The sequence below is a fragment of the Acinonyx jubatus genome, chromosome C2 (genome assembly GCF_027475565.1).
Source record: "Acinonyx jubatus isolate Ajub_Pintada_27869175 chromosome C2, VMU_Ajub_asm_v1.0, whole genome shotgun sequence".
NCBI classification, from domain to species: Eukaryota; Metazoa; Chordata; class Mammalia; order Carnivora; family Felidae; genus Acinonyx; species Acinonyx jubatus.
Window position 1 is genome coordinate 70,773,664 of NC_069384.1, and position 20,362 is coordinate 70,794,025.

The 20,362-nt window shown below is 37.5% G+C and overlaps 1 protein-coding gene across 3 annotated transcripts in view; it reads right to left on the reverse strand.

Moving 5' to 3' along the window:
• The window catches only part of PCYT1A (phosphate cytidylyltransferase 1A, choline), a 46,723-nt gene that overhangs the window by 17,510 nt on the left and 8,851 nt on the right, over positions 1-20,362 (reverse strand). The window contains exons 1-2 of one of the 3 annotated variants that reach the window (XM_053221017.1): positions 18,999-19,447; positions 11,661-11,787 (exon numbers count right to left, since the gene is read on the reverse strand). The exons of 1 other annotated variant lie outside the window; for it this stretch is intronic. In XM_053221017.1, coding sequence (XP_053076992.1) covers positions 11,661-11,777 — 117 coding nt within the window. In that variant the 5' untranslated portion in view covers positions 11,778-11,787; positions 18,999-19,447. Of the gene's footprint in view, positions 1-11,660; positions 11,788-18,998; positions 19,448-20,362 lie in introns of those variants that run through there. One more of the 3 variants, XM_015085754.3, reaches the window with a different exon arrangement.

Consider the following 20,362-nt stretch of genomic DNA (forward strand, 5'->3'; position numbering starts at 1 on the left):
AATGTTTATTAATTTTTGAGAGAGAGAGTGCGTGAGCAGGGGAGGGGCAGAGAGAGAGGGAGACACAGAATCTGAAGCAGGCTCCAAGCTCTGAGTTGTCAACACAGAGCCCGATGCAGGGCTCAAACCCACAGACCGCAAGATCATGACCTGAGCTGAAGTTGGATGCTTAATCGACTGAGCCACCCAGGCTCCCCAACTTTAAATATGTTCTAATGCTCATAACAGCCCTGTGAGGCAAGTAGTACAACAGTCAGTATCCTCAATTTACAGATGAGGAAAACAAGGTTCAAATAAATTATATCAGTTATATGCAATTACTCAGAAGCAAAGCTAAAATAAGAATGCAGGAATTCTCTTTCCTCTACAGAGTTAACTTAACTCTACTACTTAAAAGCTTTTGTTAAATTGTTTCATAAGTATTTTATTCTATTTGATGCTATTATGAAGGGAATTGTTTTTCTTCACTGTATTTTTGGATTGTTCCTTACTGGTATATAAAAATGCAAGTTGATTTATATGTGCAAATGTGTGTCTGTGTGTAATTTCAGATGATTTTTGTATATTGATCTAATGTCTTGTGAATTTGCTAAACTCAATGATTAGTTCTAGCACTTTGGTAGATTCCTGAGGATTTTCTACATTTGAGATCATGTAATCTATGACTCAAGACAGTTTTACTTACTCCTTTCCAATTTGGATGCCTTTAATTTCCTTTTATTATCCCTTGTTGCCTTAGTTAGAATCTCTAGCACAATGCTGAATAGAAGTAACAAGGACAAAGATCTTTGCCTTTTTTCCAATCTTAGGGGTGAAGCATCCAATCTTTCACCACTAAATATTATGTTAACCCTAGATGTTTTGTAGATGCCTTTATCAGCTGAGGAACCGCCCTTATTTTTGCAATTTGTTTAGAGCTTTTATAATAGGTGTTGGGTTTTGTCATATGCTTTTTCTGTATTACTGAAACATGCACATTCTGTTTTTGTCTCTTGTTACTTATAGTGTATTAGATTAATTGATTTTAGGATGCTAAACCAATCTTGCATTCCTGAGTGAAATCCCTCTTGGTCATGTTATGTAAATCTTTTTAAATATTCCTGGATTTAATTTGTTAATATATTGTTACAGATTTTTGCATCTAAGCTTGTGAGAAATTTTGAACGATAGTTATCTTTTCTTGTGCTTTTTTTTGCCTGGCTTTGATGTTTGGCTTCGCAAAAGGGGATAGAAAGTATTTTCTTTTCCTCTATTTTCTGAAACCATTTATTCAGAATAGAAAGCTATTACTTCCTTAAATGTTTGAAAGAATTCACCAATGAAGCATCTGGGTCTGGACTTATCATTGTGGGAAGATTTTTAAAGACTAATTTTTTTATTTTTATTTTTTAACTTGGGATACGTCATTCAGATTCTCTATTTAATTTTGGGTCAGTTTTGGCAATTTGTCTCTTTCTAGCAATGTCTATTTCATTTAAATTGTCAACTTTTTTTGGCATTTAATTGTTCATTACATTCCCTTATAACTCTTTTAATTTCTGTGGGTTATAGTGATGTTCACTTAGAATTTTAAATTCTAAACAAATCGCATCATGATTGGTCTGAATCCAGGGACTGGGAAAACATCACTTTGATTTGCTTTCAGATAAGGACAGATTTTTAAGATTACATTTTAAAATTAAAACATACTTCTTTTTAAAATCCCTTATATGGGGCACCAGGGTGGTTCAGTCAGTTAAGTGTCCAACTTAGGCTCAGGTCATAATCTCACAGTTTGTGAGTTCAAGACCCATGTCGGGCTCTATGCTGACAGCTCAGAGCCTGGAGCCTGCTTCAGATTCTGTGTCTCCCTCTCTCTCTATCCCTCCCCTGCTCACACTCTGTCTCTGTCTCTCTCTCTCTTTCAAAAATAAACATTAAAATTTTTAATATAAAAAAATAAAATCACTTATATAAGCTTAGTTAAGATATGCTAAAGCTATAATAAAGATAAGTGAAAACACCCATTTTTAGGAGACGTGTGCATATGAATGTTATCCTTTTTAAGAACTTTTTTTTTTGTTTGTTTGTTTTTGTTTAGTGTTTTATTTTGAGAGAGACAGAGAGAGCAGGGAAGGGTCAGAGAGAGAGAAGGAGAGACTGAGAATCCCAAACAGGCTCATGCTGAGCCACGCAGATGCCCCTTTAAGAACATTTTATAAAAGAGATAAGAATAGACCAAAGACACAAATATACAGTTTTCTGTAGTTAAGAGAGATTTCTCTACAGATTAGATAAGACAATTTATCTTCTAAAAGTCAGTATTCAAATGAGTTGCTTAACAGTAGTGTGTTTCTAAAAGCATATGCTATTCACAAAATAATATACTCTATGATTCCATCTATATAAAGGTAAAAAAAAAACAGGCAAAGCTAAATCTATGATGAATAGAAGCCAGAGGAAAAAGAGGAAATTGGGGAAAGTGGATACTGATGAGCAGGGATATGAGAGTCTTCTGGGAAGACAGGTATACATATGTAAAAATTTATTGAGCTGTACACTTAAGATTTGTGCACTCTATTGTATGTTAAGTTATATCTCTAGAAACAAATGATATTTGGCCATAAAAAGGAATGCAGTACTGATACATGCTACAATATGGATCTTGAAATCTTGAAAACATTATGCTATATGAAAGAAGGCAGTCACAAAAGACCACTTATTGTATGATTCCATTTATATGTAATATCTAGAATAGGAAAACTTATACACAGAAAGTAAATTAGTGGTTATACTGGGCTTGGAGGGTTAGGGAGAAATGGAGAGTGACTGATAATGGGTACCAGGTTTCTCTCTGGGGTGATGAAAATGTTCTAAAATAGATATGATAATGGATGCACAACTCTGTATAGTCTAAAAACCACTGGATTGCACATTTTAAATGGGCATGTGAATTATAATGGTATGTGAATTACATCTCAATAAAGTTTATGTATATATTTATACATAAAAACAGGCAAAAATACATCAAACAAATAGAAAAAATTATGTTTATTAACAATAGTACATGTAGATAAAAGATGAGCTTTATTGTGTCTCTGAAAGTTATTATCAATGGTGTACAGAAGCTGGTTGTTAAAAATTCAGGGATTATGTGGGCCATTTATTAAATCATTGGTAATCTGAACTTATTAGCCACAGAAATCAGCAAGTGCTACATATCAGAGGGTTTTTCCCCAGTAAGCCAGTTTACTAGAACACCACTGGTTATTTGCATACTTAGAAAGAGATCAGTTCTGAGGTTATTACAGGGAGAAGAAAATGGACTTACAGATTTTCCCATAAATGTTGCAGTGGGAGTAGAAAGGGTGGCAGATTTTGTGAAGAAAGAATAGGTAGGACATGGTAAAAAGAAAAAATATTGTCACTTGAGAAAAAGAGGCATTTTAGAGTTTTAGAACTGAAGAAAATTAGATTGTACTACTAGTGGCAGGAATGGAGAAGTTTTTAAAAAAGGAGTTGAGATCAAAGAAAATGAGAAGTGAGAGAAGTCTTTGAGCATGGTGATTCAAATGATCATTAGAGACCTTTTAGAATATTAATGAAAGTGAGGACACCAGTGCCTTTAAGAAAATTAGAAGAAGGGGCACCTGGGTGACTCGACTGGTTGTCAGACTTCCGCTCAGGTCATGATCTCACAGCTTGTGAGTTGGAGCCCCACATCGGGCTGTGTTGACAGCTCAGAGCCTGGAGCCTGTTCCAAGTTCTGTGTCTCCCTCTCTCTCTGCCCCTCCCCTGCTCGTACTCTGTCTCTCTCTCTCTCAAAAATAAATAACAAATATTTTAAAAATTTTTAATAAAATTAACATTAAAGAATGAAAAAAAAGAAAATTAGAAGAAAAGGAAATAGATTAGTAATAATTTCTCACTAGATATGTGTACTCATAAACGGAAATGAGAAAAACTGCAAGGTATCTAAAGGGGACAGAAAGACAGGTGGCAGGTTTGGGGTGGAGGGGGTTGTTGTTGTTTTTATTTGTTTTTTTTTAAGTTAAGGAGATCTGGGCATGTCCAAGACAGAGGAAAAGGATTCAAAGAGATGGAAAATACTGGAGAAGGAATAAAATAGATAACAGGAAGAAAGAGTCTAGAGAAATAGCAGGGAATGGTTTCAAAGGACAGGATGGGGGAAGGTATTAGTCCTAGAAATAAGAATGATCACACTTTTCTAAAAGCAGAAGAAAGGAAGGTGATAAAAGGCCAATGTTATATGTAAAGGAGGAAAGATGTACAAATTTATAACCGATGCCCTCAATTTTCTCAGTATAGTAAGAAGACATGAAATTACCATTAAAAACAGAGAGGTTGGAATGAGACTGAAAGCTTGAGGAAAGCAGAAAATATGTGGACTAGCTGCTGTGGGAAATATACCAGAGCATCAGCAAATACTGGGCACTACATTAAGTCCAGATCAAGCTAGCAACATTAATCTATAGAAGGCCAAGTTAACAGTCCAGGAAGAGAAACAAAGAATTATCAGAAACTGAAAGATCTAGGGTTAGGCCATGATGAATTGAAGGGAGGCAGAAGGGGGCAGTGAAGAGTTAAGGAGGCAAAGGGATCTAGACATTTCTCCAAAGAAGGTATAGTAATTGCCAAAAAAAAAAAAACAAAAAACAAAAACAAAAAAAAAACCACATGGAAAGATGCTCAACAACATTAGTCATCATGGAAACGCAAATCAAAACCACAATGATACTACTTCACACCCACCAGGATGGCTATGAGCAAAAAAGACAGGCGTTAACAGTGATGGCAAGAATGTGGAGAAACGAACCTACATACACTGCTGCTGTGAATGTAAATTGGTGCTCAACTTTGGAAAACCGTTCTTTAAAATGTTAAACATATAATACCATATGATCCAGAAATTATACCCATGGGTATGTAACGAAGAGAATGAAAACACAGATTTTTAAAATTTATTATTATTTTTTAAGTAGGCTTTACACCCAACGTGGGACTTGAACTCACAACCTCAAGATCGAGCATTTCATGCACTACTGACTAAGCCAGCCAGGTGCCCCTGGAGACACATTTTTTTTTTAAAACCTGTACACAAATAATATTAATAACAGCATTATTCACAATAGCCAAAAAGTGTAAACAATCCAAATGTCCATCAATTCATTAATGGATAAACAAAACAGTATGTCCACATGCAATATTATTCACCTATAAAAAGGAATGCAGTATTAATACATGTTACCACCTAGCTGGACCTTGAAAATAGTATGTTAAATATAAGAAGCCAGCTACAAAAGTCTATTGGGAGGATTCCATTTATATGAAACGTCCAAAATATACAAACACCTGGAGTTAGAAAGTAGGGTTGCTAGGGGTAGGTTGGGGGGATGGGGAGTGATTGTAATAGATATGGGGTTTCTTTTTGTGGTGATGAAAACGTTCTGGAATTAGATAGCGGTGATGGTTGCATAACACTGTGAATATACTAAAAACCCCCGAATTGTACACTTTAAAATGGTTTAAATGCTGGGGTGCCTGGGTGGTTCAGTTGGTTAAGCATCCAACTTTGGCTCAGGTCATGATCTCGCGGTTCATGAGTTTGAGCCCCGCGTCGGGCCCTGTGCTGACAGCTCAGAGCCTGGAGCCCGGATTCTGTGTCTCCCTCTCTCTCTCTGTCCCTACCCTGCTCGTGCTCTGTCTCTCTCTGTCCCAAAAATAAATAAACATTAAAAAAATTTTTAAATGCTTTAAATGGTAAATTTTATGTTATATGAATTTTATTTTAATTTAAAAATATACATTAAAGTATCCTATCTTTTACAACTGTTTCTTCAATCTTTTCTGATTACTGTGTACATTCCAAGGCAAAAGGCAAATACAGCTATCCCTCCTGGCTAGGGTTTCAATTCCTCCTAAGTATAGGAAGTGAAACCAAAGGTTCTTTGACTACAAGAGATCAGCAAAATCTTTATCTCTCTAGATGTCTCCAGCTAGAATGAATAGTATTTTTAAAAACATCTTTCTAAAAAAGCATCTAGAAGATGCTTTATAAAAGTAGGACTAAGTATTTGTACCTATATTCTCCTAAAACATACCTCCTTCATTTTAACCTTAAGGGAATGCTACAGAATAGTATTATTTTCAAGTTGTTTGACTATCTGGTTGTGAAGCATAAATGAAAAAGCATGGATTTAGAACTTAAAAAAACTTAGATCTAAATCCCAGCTCTATCACTTAATAGCTGTGATATCACAGCTTTCATCTTCCATAAAATAGAAGATAATACTGGCCCCACAAGGTTACTTGAGAGTTAAATAAAATAGCACACGCAAAGTCACTAGCACAACTTTTTACATATAGTGGCACTCAACAAATTAGGTCATCATCAACAACATGAGTTCATTTTCTTTTTTTTTTTTTAATTTTTTTTTTTAACGTTTATTTATTTTTGAGACAGAGAGAGACAGAGCATGAATGGGGGAGGGTCAGAGAGAGGGAGACACAGAATCTGAAACAGGCTCCAGGCTCTGAGCTGTCGGCACAGAGCCCGACGCGGGGCTCGAACTCACGGACCGCGCGCGAGATCATGACCTGAGCCGAAGTCGGCGGCTTAATCGACTGAGCCACCCAGGCGCCCCCATGAGTTCATTTTCAATTCCATTTTATGGAACACAGGATTTCATTACATCAACAAAATTAACTAAATTGTATTAATCGAAGAGGTTAGCTTCTAGATGCTATGTGAAGTTTCTAATTCTATACAAATTATAACTAATACTATTATAACTAAAAATTCTGACTATTAATGATCATCTCCCAAATTATGAATGGTCTTCTAAATGCAATATTGCTTTCATAAAAACTTTTCCTGATTATGTTCACATATATTAATGCACTATTCCTCAAAATTCCAGTCAAAGAGATGACATTTTGGTGTCCTTAAAATAGGGAAATGGAGGGGAGCCTGGGTGGCTCTGCTGGTTGGGCGTCCAACTCCTGATTTTGGCTCAGGTCACGATCTCACAATTCGTGGGTTCGAGCCCTGCATCGGGCTCTGCACTGACAATGTGGAGCCTGCTTGGGATTCTCTCTCTCCCTCTCTCTGTCCCTCCCACACTCATGCTTGCCCTCTCTCTCTTTCTCTCTCAAAACAAACAAATAAACTTAAAAATTTAAAAAAAAAATAGGGAAATGGAGATAACTCAGATTAAGACCAGAATTTGATACTGGCTTCCCAGGATTCTACTTCTAAGGACTCTTAAATATTTTTCAGCAAAAGCTTTCAGAATGACACAGAGAAACATTTCCCTTTTACTCAAACATGTGGCACAAATGATAACAAGTGTTCCTGAGATCCAAATTATTTCCATAATACTAGACGAAAGGCTATGGAGTCAAGAGGAATACCATATAGTGTGATAAAGAAGGGATAAAGAACAGAGCTGAGAGATTCCACTCCCTGGGGATAGGAAAGGAAGGAGGAAGGAAAGAAGGAAAGGAAAAGGAAGAAAAGAAGGAAGGGAGAAGGAGATAAGGGGAGAGGGAGAGGGAGAGAGGGAGGGAGAGAGGAAGGAAAGGAGGAAGTGAAAAAGAAAAGTAACAATTTTCTCAGACTCTTATTGCCATTTCAATGAATGGAAACAATGAGCTCATCTATCTACTATTTGGATGTTTCCTAGACCTTTTAAGTTGAACGTGTATTAAATTAAACTTATCTTTCTGCTAAACCAGATCTTCTTTCTGTATTTCTTATTTAAGAAGCATCCCATATACACAATCTACCTAAGACTCAAATCTAGAAGTCATCTTTAACACCTCTCATCCTTTACATCCTGATTTCCAAGAATTATCTATTCTACCTCTTAAAAACTTAAAATTTTAGTTTAAGTCCTCATTATCTTCAACCTGGATCATAACAACAATCTCGCAACTAGTTCTCTGGTTTCTATTACTGTTTCAGCTCATCTTTTCCAAAGCAACCAGGATGATCTAAATTACAAAACTGATCACATTGCCCACAGGGTAAAGTTCAAACTCTTTAGCACAGCACACAAGATCCTTCATAATCAGGTTGTCGCTTGCCTTATCTATTGCAGATTATTTTCTGAACTTTAAACTCTAATATTACTCATGGTTTGCTAAACATACTATTATATCACACTTGAACTTGTATTCTATCTCTTGTCCATTTCTTGAATTCCTATTTATTCTTCAAAGTTCAGCTCAGAAATAATCTCCTCAGTGAAGCTTTTCCAAAACCACTGTCCCCACCTCTAGGTCAAAGTTAATCTGTTTGTTCATCTAGGCAGTCATTGTATTTCTAACTTCCTTCTATTTGGCCCTTTTCATTCTATATCTTAATAACTTATCTATTTCCCCTATTTGTCTGTGAGCTTCTTAAGAGCAAGGTCATCTTTTCATCTTTGCATCTCCAGTGTATAGTAACTGGCACACAGGTGTTCTCAATATATGAGGTTGTGATATCTATCTCCATTAGCAGAACTGTTGCCAATTTGTGACTTAACCATACATGTGATAAATACAGATATAGGCTAAATGTCTTATTCTTCATAAATATTTTTGTGATTCTTTTTTATTGTATCTTTAGAAACATCTGTATCAGTAAATTCTTTTTTTTTTATTATTTAAATTCAAGTTAGTTAACATACAGTGTAGTATTGGTATCAGGAGTAGAACCCAGTGATTCATCACTTACATATAACATCCAGTGCGCATCCTAACAAGTGCCCTCCTTAATGCCCATCTCTCATTTAACTGCCCCCCCAACCCACCTCCCTTCCAGCAACCCTCAGTTTGTTCTCTGTATTTAAGAGTCAGTACATTCTTTATACTTACAAACAAACTAGCCATAAAGTTATCGCTTCATTTTTCCCCAATTCTTTTCTCTCTTCTTTCTAATTCATCCTGACCCACCAATGTAGCTACCTAATACTAAATGGTCCTTCCAATTCCTCTCCACCCTTGCAAGGAAAAAAATTCTTCTGAGCTCTGAGCTATAGAGTTCCCCATTAGGCTCACATCTCTCAAAGGGAAGGTCCTATTTACTTTTATACTCTTAGCACCTAGTGGCTATGCTGGACATTGTGTGTGATAAAATCTTGTTTGCTCAACCCAAATGTCAACTAATGTGTGGACACATAAAATGTGGTATCCACATTTTAGATACATAAAATATTCTAAAATTAGTTGTGGTGATGGTTGCACAATTCTAAATATACCCAAAATCATTGAATTGTGCAGTTTAAACGGGTGAGTTTTATGATCTCAATAGAGATTCCTATTATAAAAACAGGAAAAAAATATTGTTTGCTTTCACTACAAAGTTGAAAAGGGATCAGAGATAGAAAGTACAAGTGTACAATGGCAGACAAGTTTATTTAGCAGACACTCCTCACTAGGGCTGGTACAGCCTGTTGAGTGAATGAATCTTTGACCATTAGCCCATGCTAAAGAGCCAGTGTGTACTAGAGAGGAATGTGGAGTAAGTAGCAAGTCACTCAATTGATCTGTGACATGAATATACGAAGCAAAGCAATTTAAAGCACTGAAATTCCTCAATTCTGAGGACCGAGAAATTTAAGTCTTCTCAGAGCCCATTCTACCATTCCACTTGCCTTCTTTGCTCTATTCTTAGCTCTTGTGACTTGGCGAAGAGTATCAACTCATGGTTATACCTTGTCCCTCCTCCAAGACTGATTGCTGAATTGGTGCTTACCATCATCCTCTTAACCTGAATTCTCTAAGAAACATTCAGAAATTAACAATGTCCTCCTGTTTTGTTGACTGCTGAGTCATTTTCTGAGTATACCTAGTATGGTGTACAGAATAATGGCTTCCTAAAGCCATGTCTACATGTTATTCTCTGGAACCTGTGACTATGTTACCTCACATGGCAAAAAGGGCTTTGCAGATATGATTAAATTAAAGGATTTTGAGAAAGGGTGATTATCCTGGATTATCCAAATATGTTCAATGTAATTACAAGGGCCTTTAAAAAAATTTTTTTATGTTTATTTAATTTGGAGAGACAGAAGGAGGGGCAAAGAGAGAGAAAAACAGAAAATCTGAGACATTCTCTACACTGACAGACAAGAGCCCAATGTGGGGCTCAAACTCACAAACCACAAGATCATGACCTGAGCCACAGTCAGACACTCAACCGACTGAGCCACCCAGGTACCCTATCATAAGTGTCTTTATAAGTGAAAAAGCAGGTAGGAGAGTCAGAATCAAAAGACATGTGATGAGGGGCACCGGTTGGCTCAGTTAAGTGTCTGACTCTTGATTTCAGATCAGGTCATGATCTCATGGTTCGTGAGATCAAGCCCCATCAAGGCCTCGTTGGGCTCAGCACTGATAGCACAGAGCCTGTTTGGCATTCTCTTTTTCCCTCTCTCTCTCTGCCCCTCCCTGGTTTGTGCTCGGGCTCGCTAGGTCTCTCTCTCTCTCTCAAAATAAATAAATAAAACTTTAAAAAAAAGAAGAAGAAGAAATGACAGAAGCAGCAGAGTGATGTGACTGCTGGCTGGGACCATGAGCAAAGCAATGGGGGCAGCCCCTCAAAGCTGGAAAAGACAAGAAAACAGATTCTCCCCTACAACCTCCAGCTCTATCAACACTTTGATATTAGTCCTCCAAAATCCATTTAAGACTTCTAACCTCCGGAACTGTAAGACAATATATCTGTATTGTTTTAGGCCGCTAAATATGTGGCAATTCGTTAAGCAGCAATAGGAAAGGAATACACTTGCCCCTACCAATATCATCAATATCAGGCCTAAAGCATAAGCCTCCTATTGGTGGAGTCCAGCTGGTTTTATTGATCAAGATAGAGTACTGGTTTAGAACAAATGTTATTTGTGTCAGAGTAAAAATGCTTTTCCCTTTGCACTACATGAAGTTCCAGAACTAACCAGTGGAAATTGCAGTTTGATCAATGGCTAACAGTCAATATAGGTAAAGAAAACACAGAAATATATAATCCTTTCACTGGAATTTTAAAACATGGATTTCATAATAATATTACATACCAATAATAACTTCAATTGTATATGTGTTCATTGACATGTTTTTTAGGGGAAGCTTTAAGAAGGGTACCAAACTGAGACAGGATGAGCAGTTTGGAATGGGGTGTTTCATTGACAGCTTGGCAGTGGTTAGGAAATACAAGATAATGTCCCAGGGATAAAGGAATATAAAGTAGGCAGTAACAGAAAAAGGCTCTCATCTAAGATATAACCAGTAATAGAATGAAGGCATGATACAGCAGAAAAAAAGTAAGACACAGAAAACTAAACACTAAGAGATGATACTAAGATCAGATGACTGCCTAGAGCTCAAATTTCTCTATTTCATTCACTTTAATTTAATCTTTAGCTTAATAAACTAACAACTTCCAAATTTTCCTAACATTCTTTTTCCAGTTCCAATGTAAAGCTTTTGCAAGTTAGCTATGAACTTCAATTTGATAAGAAAGTAGAACATTTCCAACAACTGTGAAAATACTATTCACACTTACTATTCATTCTTTCCATTATTTAAGAAGATTTGTCATACTGATATCATTAATTTTATATCAGTGTTTACCATCCCCCTGCCAGGTTAAGTGTTCAAAAAAGATATCTCTTCCTTACAATTGCACAGCGTGGCATTTTTGAAGAAATTCCATCTTCTTCTGTTGCCCCATTGGGTCCAGGTACCTCTTTCCTCCTCTTTCTTGTGTTGACTTTGGCTGAACTCTGAGCATCCATCTTCTTTTAACTGGTCATAGAAAGTGAAAAAGAGTTTTTTTTCTCATTGAAGTGGAGAAAAAGTCTGTCACAAGTATTTCAGAAATGTTAACACAGATACACTGAGCAAAAGATCAATTCCATAGCACAGATCTCACAAGATGAGCCAATTGCATCTGGCAAAAAACAACAAAGCTTCACAAAACACATGCTCTAGTAGAAACACTGAAATGCCTCTCTGTGGAACAATGGCCACAATTAATCACCTGACCTTGGAAATTATTACCCTGACCAATGCAGCCCGTATACCAACTGCTAATTTCATATCCTGTCTTAATGTAGAAGATTGGAATAACTTTGTTGAGAAAGTCAGTTACATAGAATTTACCACCCTCCCCTAATAACATCCCTGGTACACCTGGAGATATGACAGACACAAGGAAAAGTGAAAGGTATGGCTTTGGTGCAGATGGAAAAAAAAAGAGCCTTTTTTTAAAAGAGACAGCCATCACCAATTCCTGGTTTAACAAAACATGTATTTCTTAACTCTTAATGCTCTGTAGATTTCAGAGACCACTCCATCAGGGTTATCTATGAAAATTGTAAAGTAAGTATATTGTATCTTTTAAATGTCCTTCCTTTTCCTGGTCTAATACCCATTTCCCCTTCCTCTTTCAGAGTTAGCACCTTAAGCTATTCAAAGCGCCAACTATTAAAACCTCACCCTGGCTTCTCCCTCCCCCAGTGAAAACTTATAAATTACTCTCTCACTTAGCAGAAAGCTTCTAGCAACTAGCTACCACAGAACAGCTCTGAATATTTGATGTTTATGTTTAGATGTTGGCTTGTGCTACCTCTCCAACACCCTGCAAGGATATCTGCATTTTTCTTGGGTAACATAATTTGCACAAATTAATTGATAATGATGCAATTTTAGGCATCAGCCAGAAATTGGGGATAGAGGAACTTTAATGGTTAACTGTCATTTCTGCCCAAGATATGTACAGTGAAAGGTGGAAAAAATATCCTCAGAGCAGAGATAAAAAACAAAACAAAACAAATGCCAGGGGCACTAGGTGGCTCAGTTAGTTGAGCATCCAACTTGGGCTCAGGTCATGATCTCGCAGTTCATGAGTTCGAGCCCCGTATTAGGCTCGCTGCTGTCAGCCTGTCAGTGCAGAGCCCGCTTTGGATCCTCTGTCCTCCTCTCTCTACCCCTCTCCCACTTTCACTCTCCCCCAAATAAAATACTATTTTTAAAAAATGCCAGACAGAATGAGGACATTCTACTCCACCTTTCTCTAATTAGCCCTCCTGAATAAGACGTTCATCTAAACAACTGCAGTTGAGCCTTATTTTCTTTCCTCCAGCTAAATTCCAAGTGGCAATATGACAAGATCTAAGAGAAATCTGACCTAATTCTTAAAGAGTGAAGGTGACACCCATGAGTCATGGCTAAGTATTAGGCTGACATGAAAAATGTCAGAGTCCAAAGTGAAAGATGCACACCACTCAGAAACTTCCTTTCATCACGAATGCAAATTAAAATGGAATAAAGGTGCCATACATTTAACAAGTTTTCCGGTGATGATCAGAGCTTTTCTTCATTATTGTTATCATATGTTTGAAACTATCCAGAGATTGTATTCCTACTCCTATCTCACTGGTCTGAGGCCTACTAAAAACACCTAATCAGTGCAATTAGTGACCATTTCTAATTTACATACAACAGGACTTTTGCTTAAGTATCTGTTAACTTCTCAGGGTAAGTAGACAAAATCCATCATGAAAAATGTAATGAGCAATCTGGTGTCAGGCAGCTGAAGGTCAGGTAGTCACTAATAGTGGGAACTTACTGTGTACAAGATACATACTTTTGGAAGTAAACTATTTTCTCAAGAAGACTTTAATTCAGCTGAAAAAACCACATGTTCATGATATAAAAAAAGTGCTCTTTAGGATTCTAGAACCACTGAGGGAAATTTGCTAAAGAACAGGATATTTAGACAGTTTCAAAGTATCTCCAAGTATTTTGAAGCAATTCTCATAAATTACTTATTAATTACAAAGGGAAAAGAGTTAACTTTATAACGAAAAATTTTCTTAGCCAAGTGATCCAAGTTAACTAACATCACCAATTATGCCTCCATCACCTGCCCCAAATTCATAGCCTGAATGGATTTATAAGGAACGAGCAAACAAACCTCAATTAAAAGACATTGTAGGGGTGCCTGGGTGGCTCAATTGGGTTAAGTGCCAGACTTTGGCTCAGACCAGATCTCACAGTTTGAGCCCGCATCAGGCTCCCTGCAGTCAGCACACAGCCTGCTTCAGATCCTCTGTCCCCTTTCTCTCTGCCCCTCCCCAGCACGTGCTTTCGCACACATTCTCTCTCTCTCAAAAAAAAAAAAAAAAAAACAAAACAAGATTCTACGGGGTGCCTGGGTGGCTTAGTTGGTTGAACATAGACTCTTGATTTTGGCTCAGACCATGAGCCCCCCGTTGGGCTCCACGCTGAGCATGGATATAAATACATACATACATACATACATACATAAAGCCTGTTACTCTTCAAAAAATGTAAACCATGAAAAACAATGAAGGGCACCTGGGTGGCTCAGTCGGTTATGAATACAACTCTTGATTTTCACTCAGGTCATGATCTCATGGTTCATGACTTCAAGTGCTACGTTGGTCCACACTGATGATGTGGAGACTGCTTGTGATTCTTTCTCTCTCTGCCCCTCCCCAGTTCAAGCACGCTCTCTCTCTCTCAAAATAAATAATAAAGTCACACACACACACACACACACACACACACACACACACACACACACACACTGAAAGGCTGAGGGATTATTCCAAAGAAATGACAACGAAATTTCATTTCTAGACTGCAGGATTAATTGTTATAAAGGATAGTCATTAGGACAATCAGTAAAATCTGAATATGGACTGTGTACCAAATCATAATACACATCAACGTTAAAATAAACTTCCTGGGGCGCCTGCGTAGCTCAGTCGGCTAAGTGTCCAACTTCAGCTCAGGTCATGATCTCAGAGTTCGTGAGTTTAGGCCCCACATTGGGCTCTCTGCTGTCAGCATAGAACTCACTTCAGCTCCTGTCTCTCTCTCTGTCCCTCTCCAGCTCGCACACTCTCTCTCTCTGTCTCAAAAATAAATAAACATTGAAAAAAATAAACTTCCTGATAACTACACTATGTTATGTAAAAGACTATCCTTGTTTTAAGGAGATAAATGCTGAAGTACCTTGGGGTAAAAGGGTCATGATCTCTGCAACTTACCCTCAGCAGCAGCAATAGCGGCATAGAAAGGAGGTGAAAGAAGGGAGGGAGGGAGGAGGGAACAAAGGAAGGGGATGGAGGAGAAGAAAGGGAAGGAGTGGGAAGGAGAAAGAAGAAAATTGTGTACACTATGTTATATAGAAAAAAAGGTAAAGCAAATATGGCAAAATGTTATCAATGTATGCAACTAGATGGGGCATAAAGGAGTTAATTTTAATATTCTTGCAACTTTTCTATAGGCTTTACACTTTTCAAATAAAAAGTTTAATTTTTAAAATGTTCTGTAGCAATTTTCCACATAGATAGGCTCTCATATGTCTTTCAGATTCTCTAGAAACATATTCCTTCTCCTTCCTAATTCTTTGATTTAGTATACATGATACAAATATTCCAAGAAGTATATGTTCTCGTAATCTAAACATCTTGCAAGGAAGATCATAACAGCAACAATCATAATAATGACTATCTTTTTTTGAATATTTACTATGTGCCAAGCACTGTGCTAGGCACTTAATACACATTATTCTCATTTAACCCATACAACCTGAGATGCAGGTATTATTAGCCCCAACTTACAAATGAGAAAACTAAAGATCAGGGAAGTTAAGCAACATAACCAACAGATCACACAGCTGGCCAATGGGAGAGCCAGGATTTAAATCCAGGCTTGCCTAATTCCCAAGTCTTCACCACTATATTGGGCTGTCTCCCAGAATCCAAGGTTTTTCCTTCCGTTTTTCCTTCCGTTTTTCCTTCCTTCCTTCCTTCCTTCCTTCCTTCCTTCCTTCCTTCCTTCCTTCCTCAAAGGTTTTTCCTTCCTTCCTTCCTTCCTTCCTTCCTTCCTTCCTTCCTTCCTTCCTTCCTTCCTTCCTTCCTTCCTTCCTCATTTATTTATTATGTTTGTTTTTGGGAGAGAGAGAGTGAGCAGGGGAGGGGCAGAGAGAGAGGAAGACAGAGAATCCAAAGCAGGCTCTGCACTCAGAGCAGACATCGGATGCCGGACCCAAACTCATGTCAGATCATGATCTGAGCTGAGGTCCAATGCTTAACCAACTGAGCCACCCAGGTGCCCCAGAAATCCAAGACTTTTAAAAAGAAGCTGTCTCATCATCAATACTGTTGCTTCCTTCTATCAAGAACATTCTCCTTACGGCATGGGTCCCTTAAGTTCTTACTGATGTAAATCAGTCTTAACTGCACAGAATAAAAGGTCACAGTTACTTAAAAGGTAAACAAGGCCCCAGGACCAATCAAACATAACTGACATGGCTATTGGCCTGATTCAGAGGCAGTCCAATTTGTCAGCTATACAGATATGTAGATCTTCCCTATTAGATAGTTTTGCTATGATTTTTCTAAGCTTTCAACTTAAGCAATAAAGAATTCTTGGGGCACCTGGGTGGCTCAGTTGGTTGAGCTCCCTCCCCACTTTTGATTTCGGCTGGGGTCAATGTTCCAGAGTCATGAGATCGAGCTCCACGTCCAACACCAAGCTGAGCATAGAGCCTGCTTAAGATTCTCATTCCCTCTCTCTCTCTCCCCCCCACTCACTTGAGTTCAGTCTTTCAAAAATAAAAAAATAAAAAAACTCTTTAATCTCTGTTCTTCCCTCTTCTGACATTACAAATAGGTGGCACTTTCCATTCATGATATAAAAGAATTTTAAGGGTGCCATAATAAATCAAGGGAATAAATGTCATGTCATATTTTCAACAATTCTTTTCCATAACTTACAGTTAAAATTCTTTAGTGTTTAACAGAAAAATACTTAACAGGTCCAAAAACATGTTTATAGGAATTTCTCAGAAGTCTGCTCTGTGTGTGGGGGTGGGGTGGGGGGTGAGAGGAAGGGGGGGGGGGTAATGTGTGCTACAATATTTTTACAGCTTTATTGAAGTATAATTGACACACAACAAACTGTATTTAAAGTATATAATTTAATGAGTTTTAACATATCTATACATCTGTGAATCATCAAAATTAAGATAAGCAACATAACTATCACTCTCAGGTTTCTTCATGCCACTCACTTTATAATCTATCCCTCCCTCCCCGACTTCAACTTTGCTTTGCTTTTTTGTTTGTTTTACATTGTGGCAAAATACACATAACATAAAATTTGCTTTGCTTTTGAACTGCTTACTTCTTAAAATACTGAATCATCTTGTCATATGATTCAACTTAACTAGATAAATCATGGTGGATATTATTATACTAGAAAGAAGCAAAGGCTCTCCTTCCAAGAGTTAAAATATTGTCAGTGTGGTTTTAAAGACATTCTAAAGCCAAATTAGTATCTGGGGTGGTTGGACCTTGTGACACTGGATCTATTTCACTAGATTAAAAAACCACAGGGGTGCCTAGGTGGCTCAGTCAGTTAAGCATTGACTCTTGATTTTGGCTCAGTTTATAATCTCATGGTTCGTGGATTCAAGCCCCATATGGGGCTCTGCACTGACAGCATGGAGCCTGCTTGGGATTCTCTCTCTCTCTCTCTCTCTCTCTCTGTCCCTCCTCTCCTCTCTCTCTCTCTCAAAATAAATAAATAAACTTTTTTAAAAAAATCATACAAAAAATATAAAATATCATAATGAGGACTCAAGGCAAGAGAAAGGATTTGTATGATTAGCTAATTAAAAAGACAAAGTAAACTTCACAAACATAAAAAGAATCAAGGCAACCATTGTTATTAATATGTTACAAAGCCCTTTGGTAAATAATAGTAATACTAATATATTTTACCTGTATTTCATTTGAATACATACAACAAAATCTCTCCATCTGCCTTATATAAACACCTTTAATCAAATGTGTAAGGCAGTGTTTCTCAATATTATTTATCCATGCTCCATTTTAAGAAATACAGAAATCTTAACCTTGCTTCGTCAGCATAGTGTAGTGATTAGAAGAGTTCAGGACCTAAAGTCAGATTACCTAAATATGAATCCTATCTCTACCACTTATTAGCCATGAGAACTTGGAACAAATTCCTTAATCGTCAGACTTGCATCACCCAACAAACGAGGTTCAAATGGAGTAATCCATGAAAAGCCTTAATCGGTGCTTGGCACACAGTAGTGCTTGTACATATTTTACATTTTAATGTAAAAATATGGTAAAATATTAAATATGCTATATCTCCTGCTATATATCTCCCACTCCTACTCCCTTTAAGAACTACTGTTGTAGCAAGAACTCTTCTAGAGTCTGATCTTTTTTTTTTCTCTAAGGTTATTTATTTAAGAGAGAGAGAGAGAGAGTGTGTGTGTGCATGTGAGCAAGGGGCAGAGAGAGGGGGGGACAAAGAGACTCCCAAGCAGGCTCCGTGCTGCCAGCACAGAGCCCAACTTGGGGCTCTATCCCACAAACTGCGAGATCATGACCTGAGCCACAAACAAGAGTCAGACATTTAACTGACTAAGCCACCCAGGCGCTCCTTCTAGAGAGTCTGATCTTAAGCTGTGATGAAGAAACAAATATTACCACCACTACTACTAACAGTGAGCACTTATATAACACCTGTATACCTAAATACTTAAAAATATTTAAAACTCCCTTAATTTCACAATCCTTCGACACAGTTATATTGTTTTTTAACACTATTTTTACAGATGAGAAAACTGAGGCACAGATAAGGTCACATAGCTAGTAAGCTGAGAAGCTAGGAATCAGATTCAGTCAGCCTGGCTGCAGACTACACACCCCTAACTACTATAGTATACAATATGATACAATACTATACTATATAAGAAGGTACCTGATAACTATCTCTAAATATCTGAATGCTTGTCATGTTGGATAGAGCAAACAGTTGTTCTGTGAGAGTCGACAAAAAAATGGATCATTGGTTGGAAGATGCAGAGTTATAAATTTTAACTAAACATAATAATAACCTTTTTAGGAACAAAAGAGTTATCTGAAATGGGACTGGGTTACCTCAGGAGGCATTTCCTTTTGGCACACCAGGACATTCGAACTGAGGTTGTGTAGAAACACATTTATTCCTTTTGTTGGTCATTATCCTGTTAAAGTCCATTTTGGTTGATCTTTTTGCTTATTCCAGTCTGTTAAAATAATTTCAAATTTTGACTGCCATCTATAATATTAGCTACTTATCATAATTTTATGTAGTCTGTAAACTTGAAAATGTTTTTATGTCGCCATCCAAGTCACTGATGAAAATATTGATCAGGATTGATATATGTCATCATATGCCAACGTGACATACCACTAGATCCTTTCCCCCTTGTTATGACCCACTCTTTTTTAATGTTTACTTATTTATTTTGAGAGGGAACACAAATGTGCAAAGGGGGGAGGGGCAGAGAGACAGAGGTGGGGAGAGAATCCCAAGCAGGCTCCCAGCCAGTAGCACAGAGCCTGACACACAGCCCAATGTGAGACCTAATTCCATGAACTGCGAGATCATGACCTGAGCCAAAATAAGACCCACTCTTTTTTTTTTTCTTTTTTAATTTTTTTTTTAACATTTATTTATTTTTGAGACAGAGAGAGACAGAGCATGAATGGGGGAGGGTCAGAGAGAGGGAGACACAGAATCTGAAACAGGCTCCAGGCTCTGAGCTGTCAGCACAGAGCCCGACGCGGGGCTCGAACTCACGGACCGCGAGATCGTGACCTGAGCTGAAGTCGGCCACTTAACCGACTGAGCCACCCAGGCGCCCCTAACACCCACTCTTAATACTCTAGGTTAATACATAAAACATGGCAGGGTTTATCTTTAGAAAACAGAATATAGAATACATTTAAAATTCTTAATGATTAGGGTATTCAATCAGATGTAAATCTGTTTCACTGCATTATCACACAATCCATATTTCTCTATCATAATACCAAAGATTATGATGATAATAGTGATGATAATAATTATAGCTAACACTTATAGAATACTTTCCATGGCCAAGAACTTTCAACTTCTGCATATATTAAGTAATTTAACCCTCACAACAATCCTATAAGGTAGGTAATACTATTATCTCTATTTTGCAGATGAGGAAATTAAGGCACAGCTACGTTAAATGACAGACGTCACACACCTAGGACAGGGCAAAAACAGGATTTGAACCTAAGCATTCTGGCTCTAGGGTCTGTGCACTTAACAACACTATGCTACCTAGTATATAAAATGGTCATATATGAATTTAATCAAAACCACTTATTATATTCTGTCAGACAGGAATTTACTTTCATCTTTCATAAACAGTGGGCTCCCTTCTCACTGGGCATATTGATGGCAGACTACTCAAGAACTCTAGGGACTTGTTTTGGTTTGGGCCAAA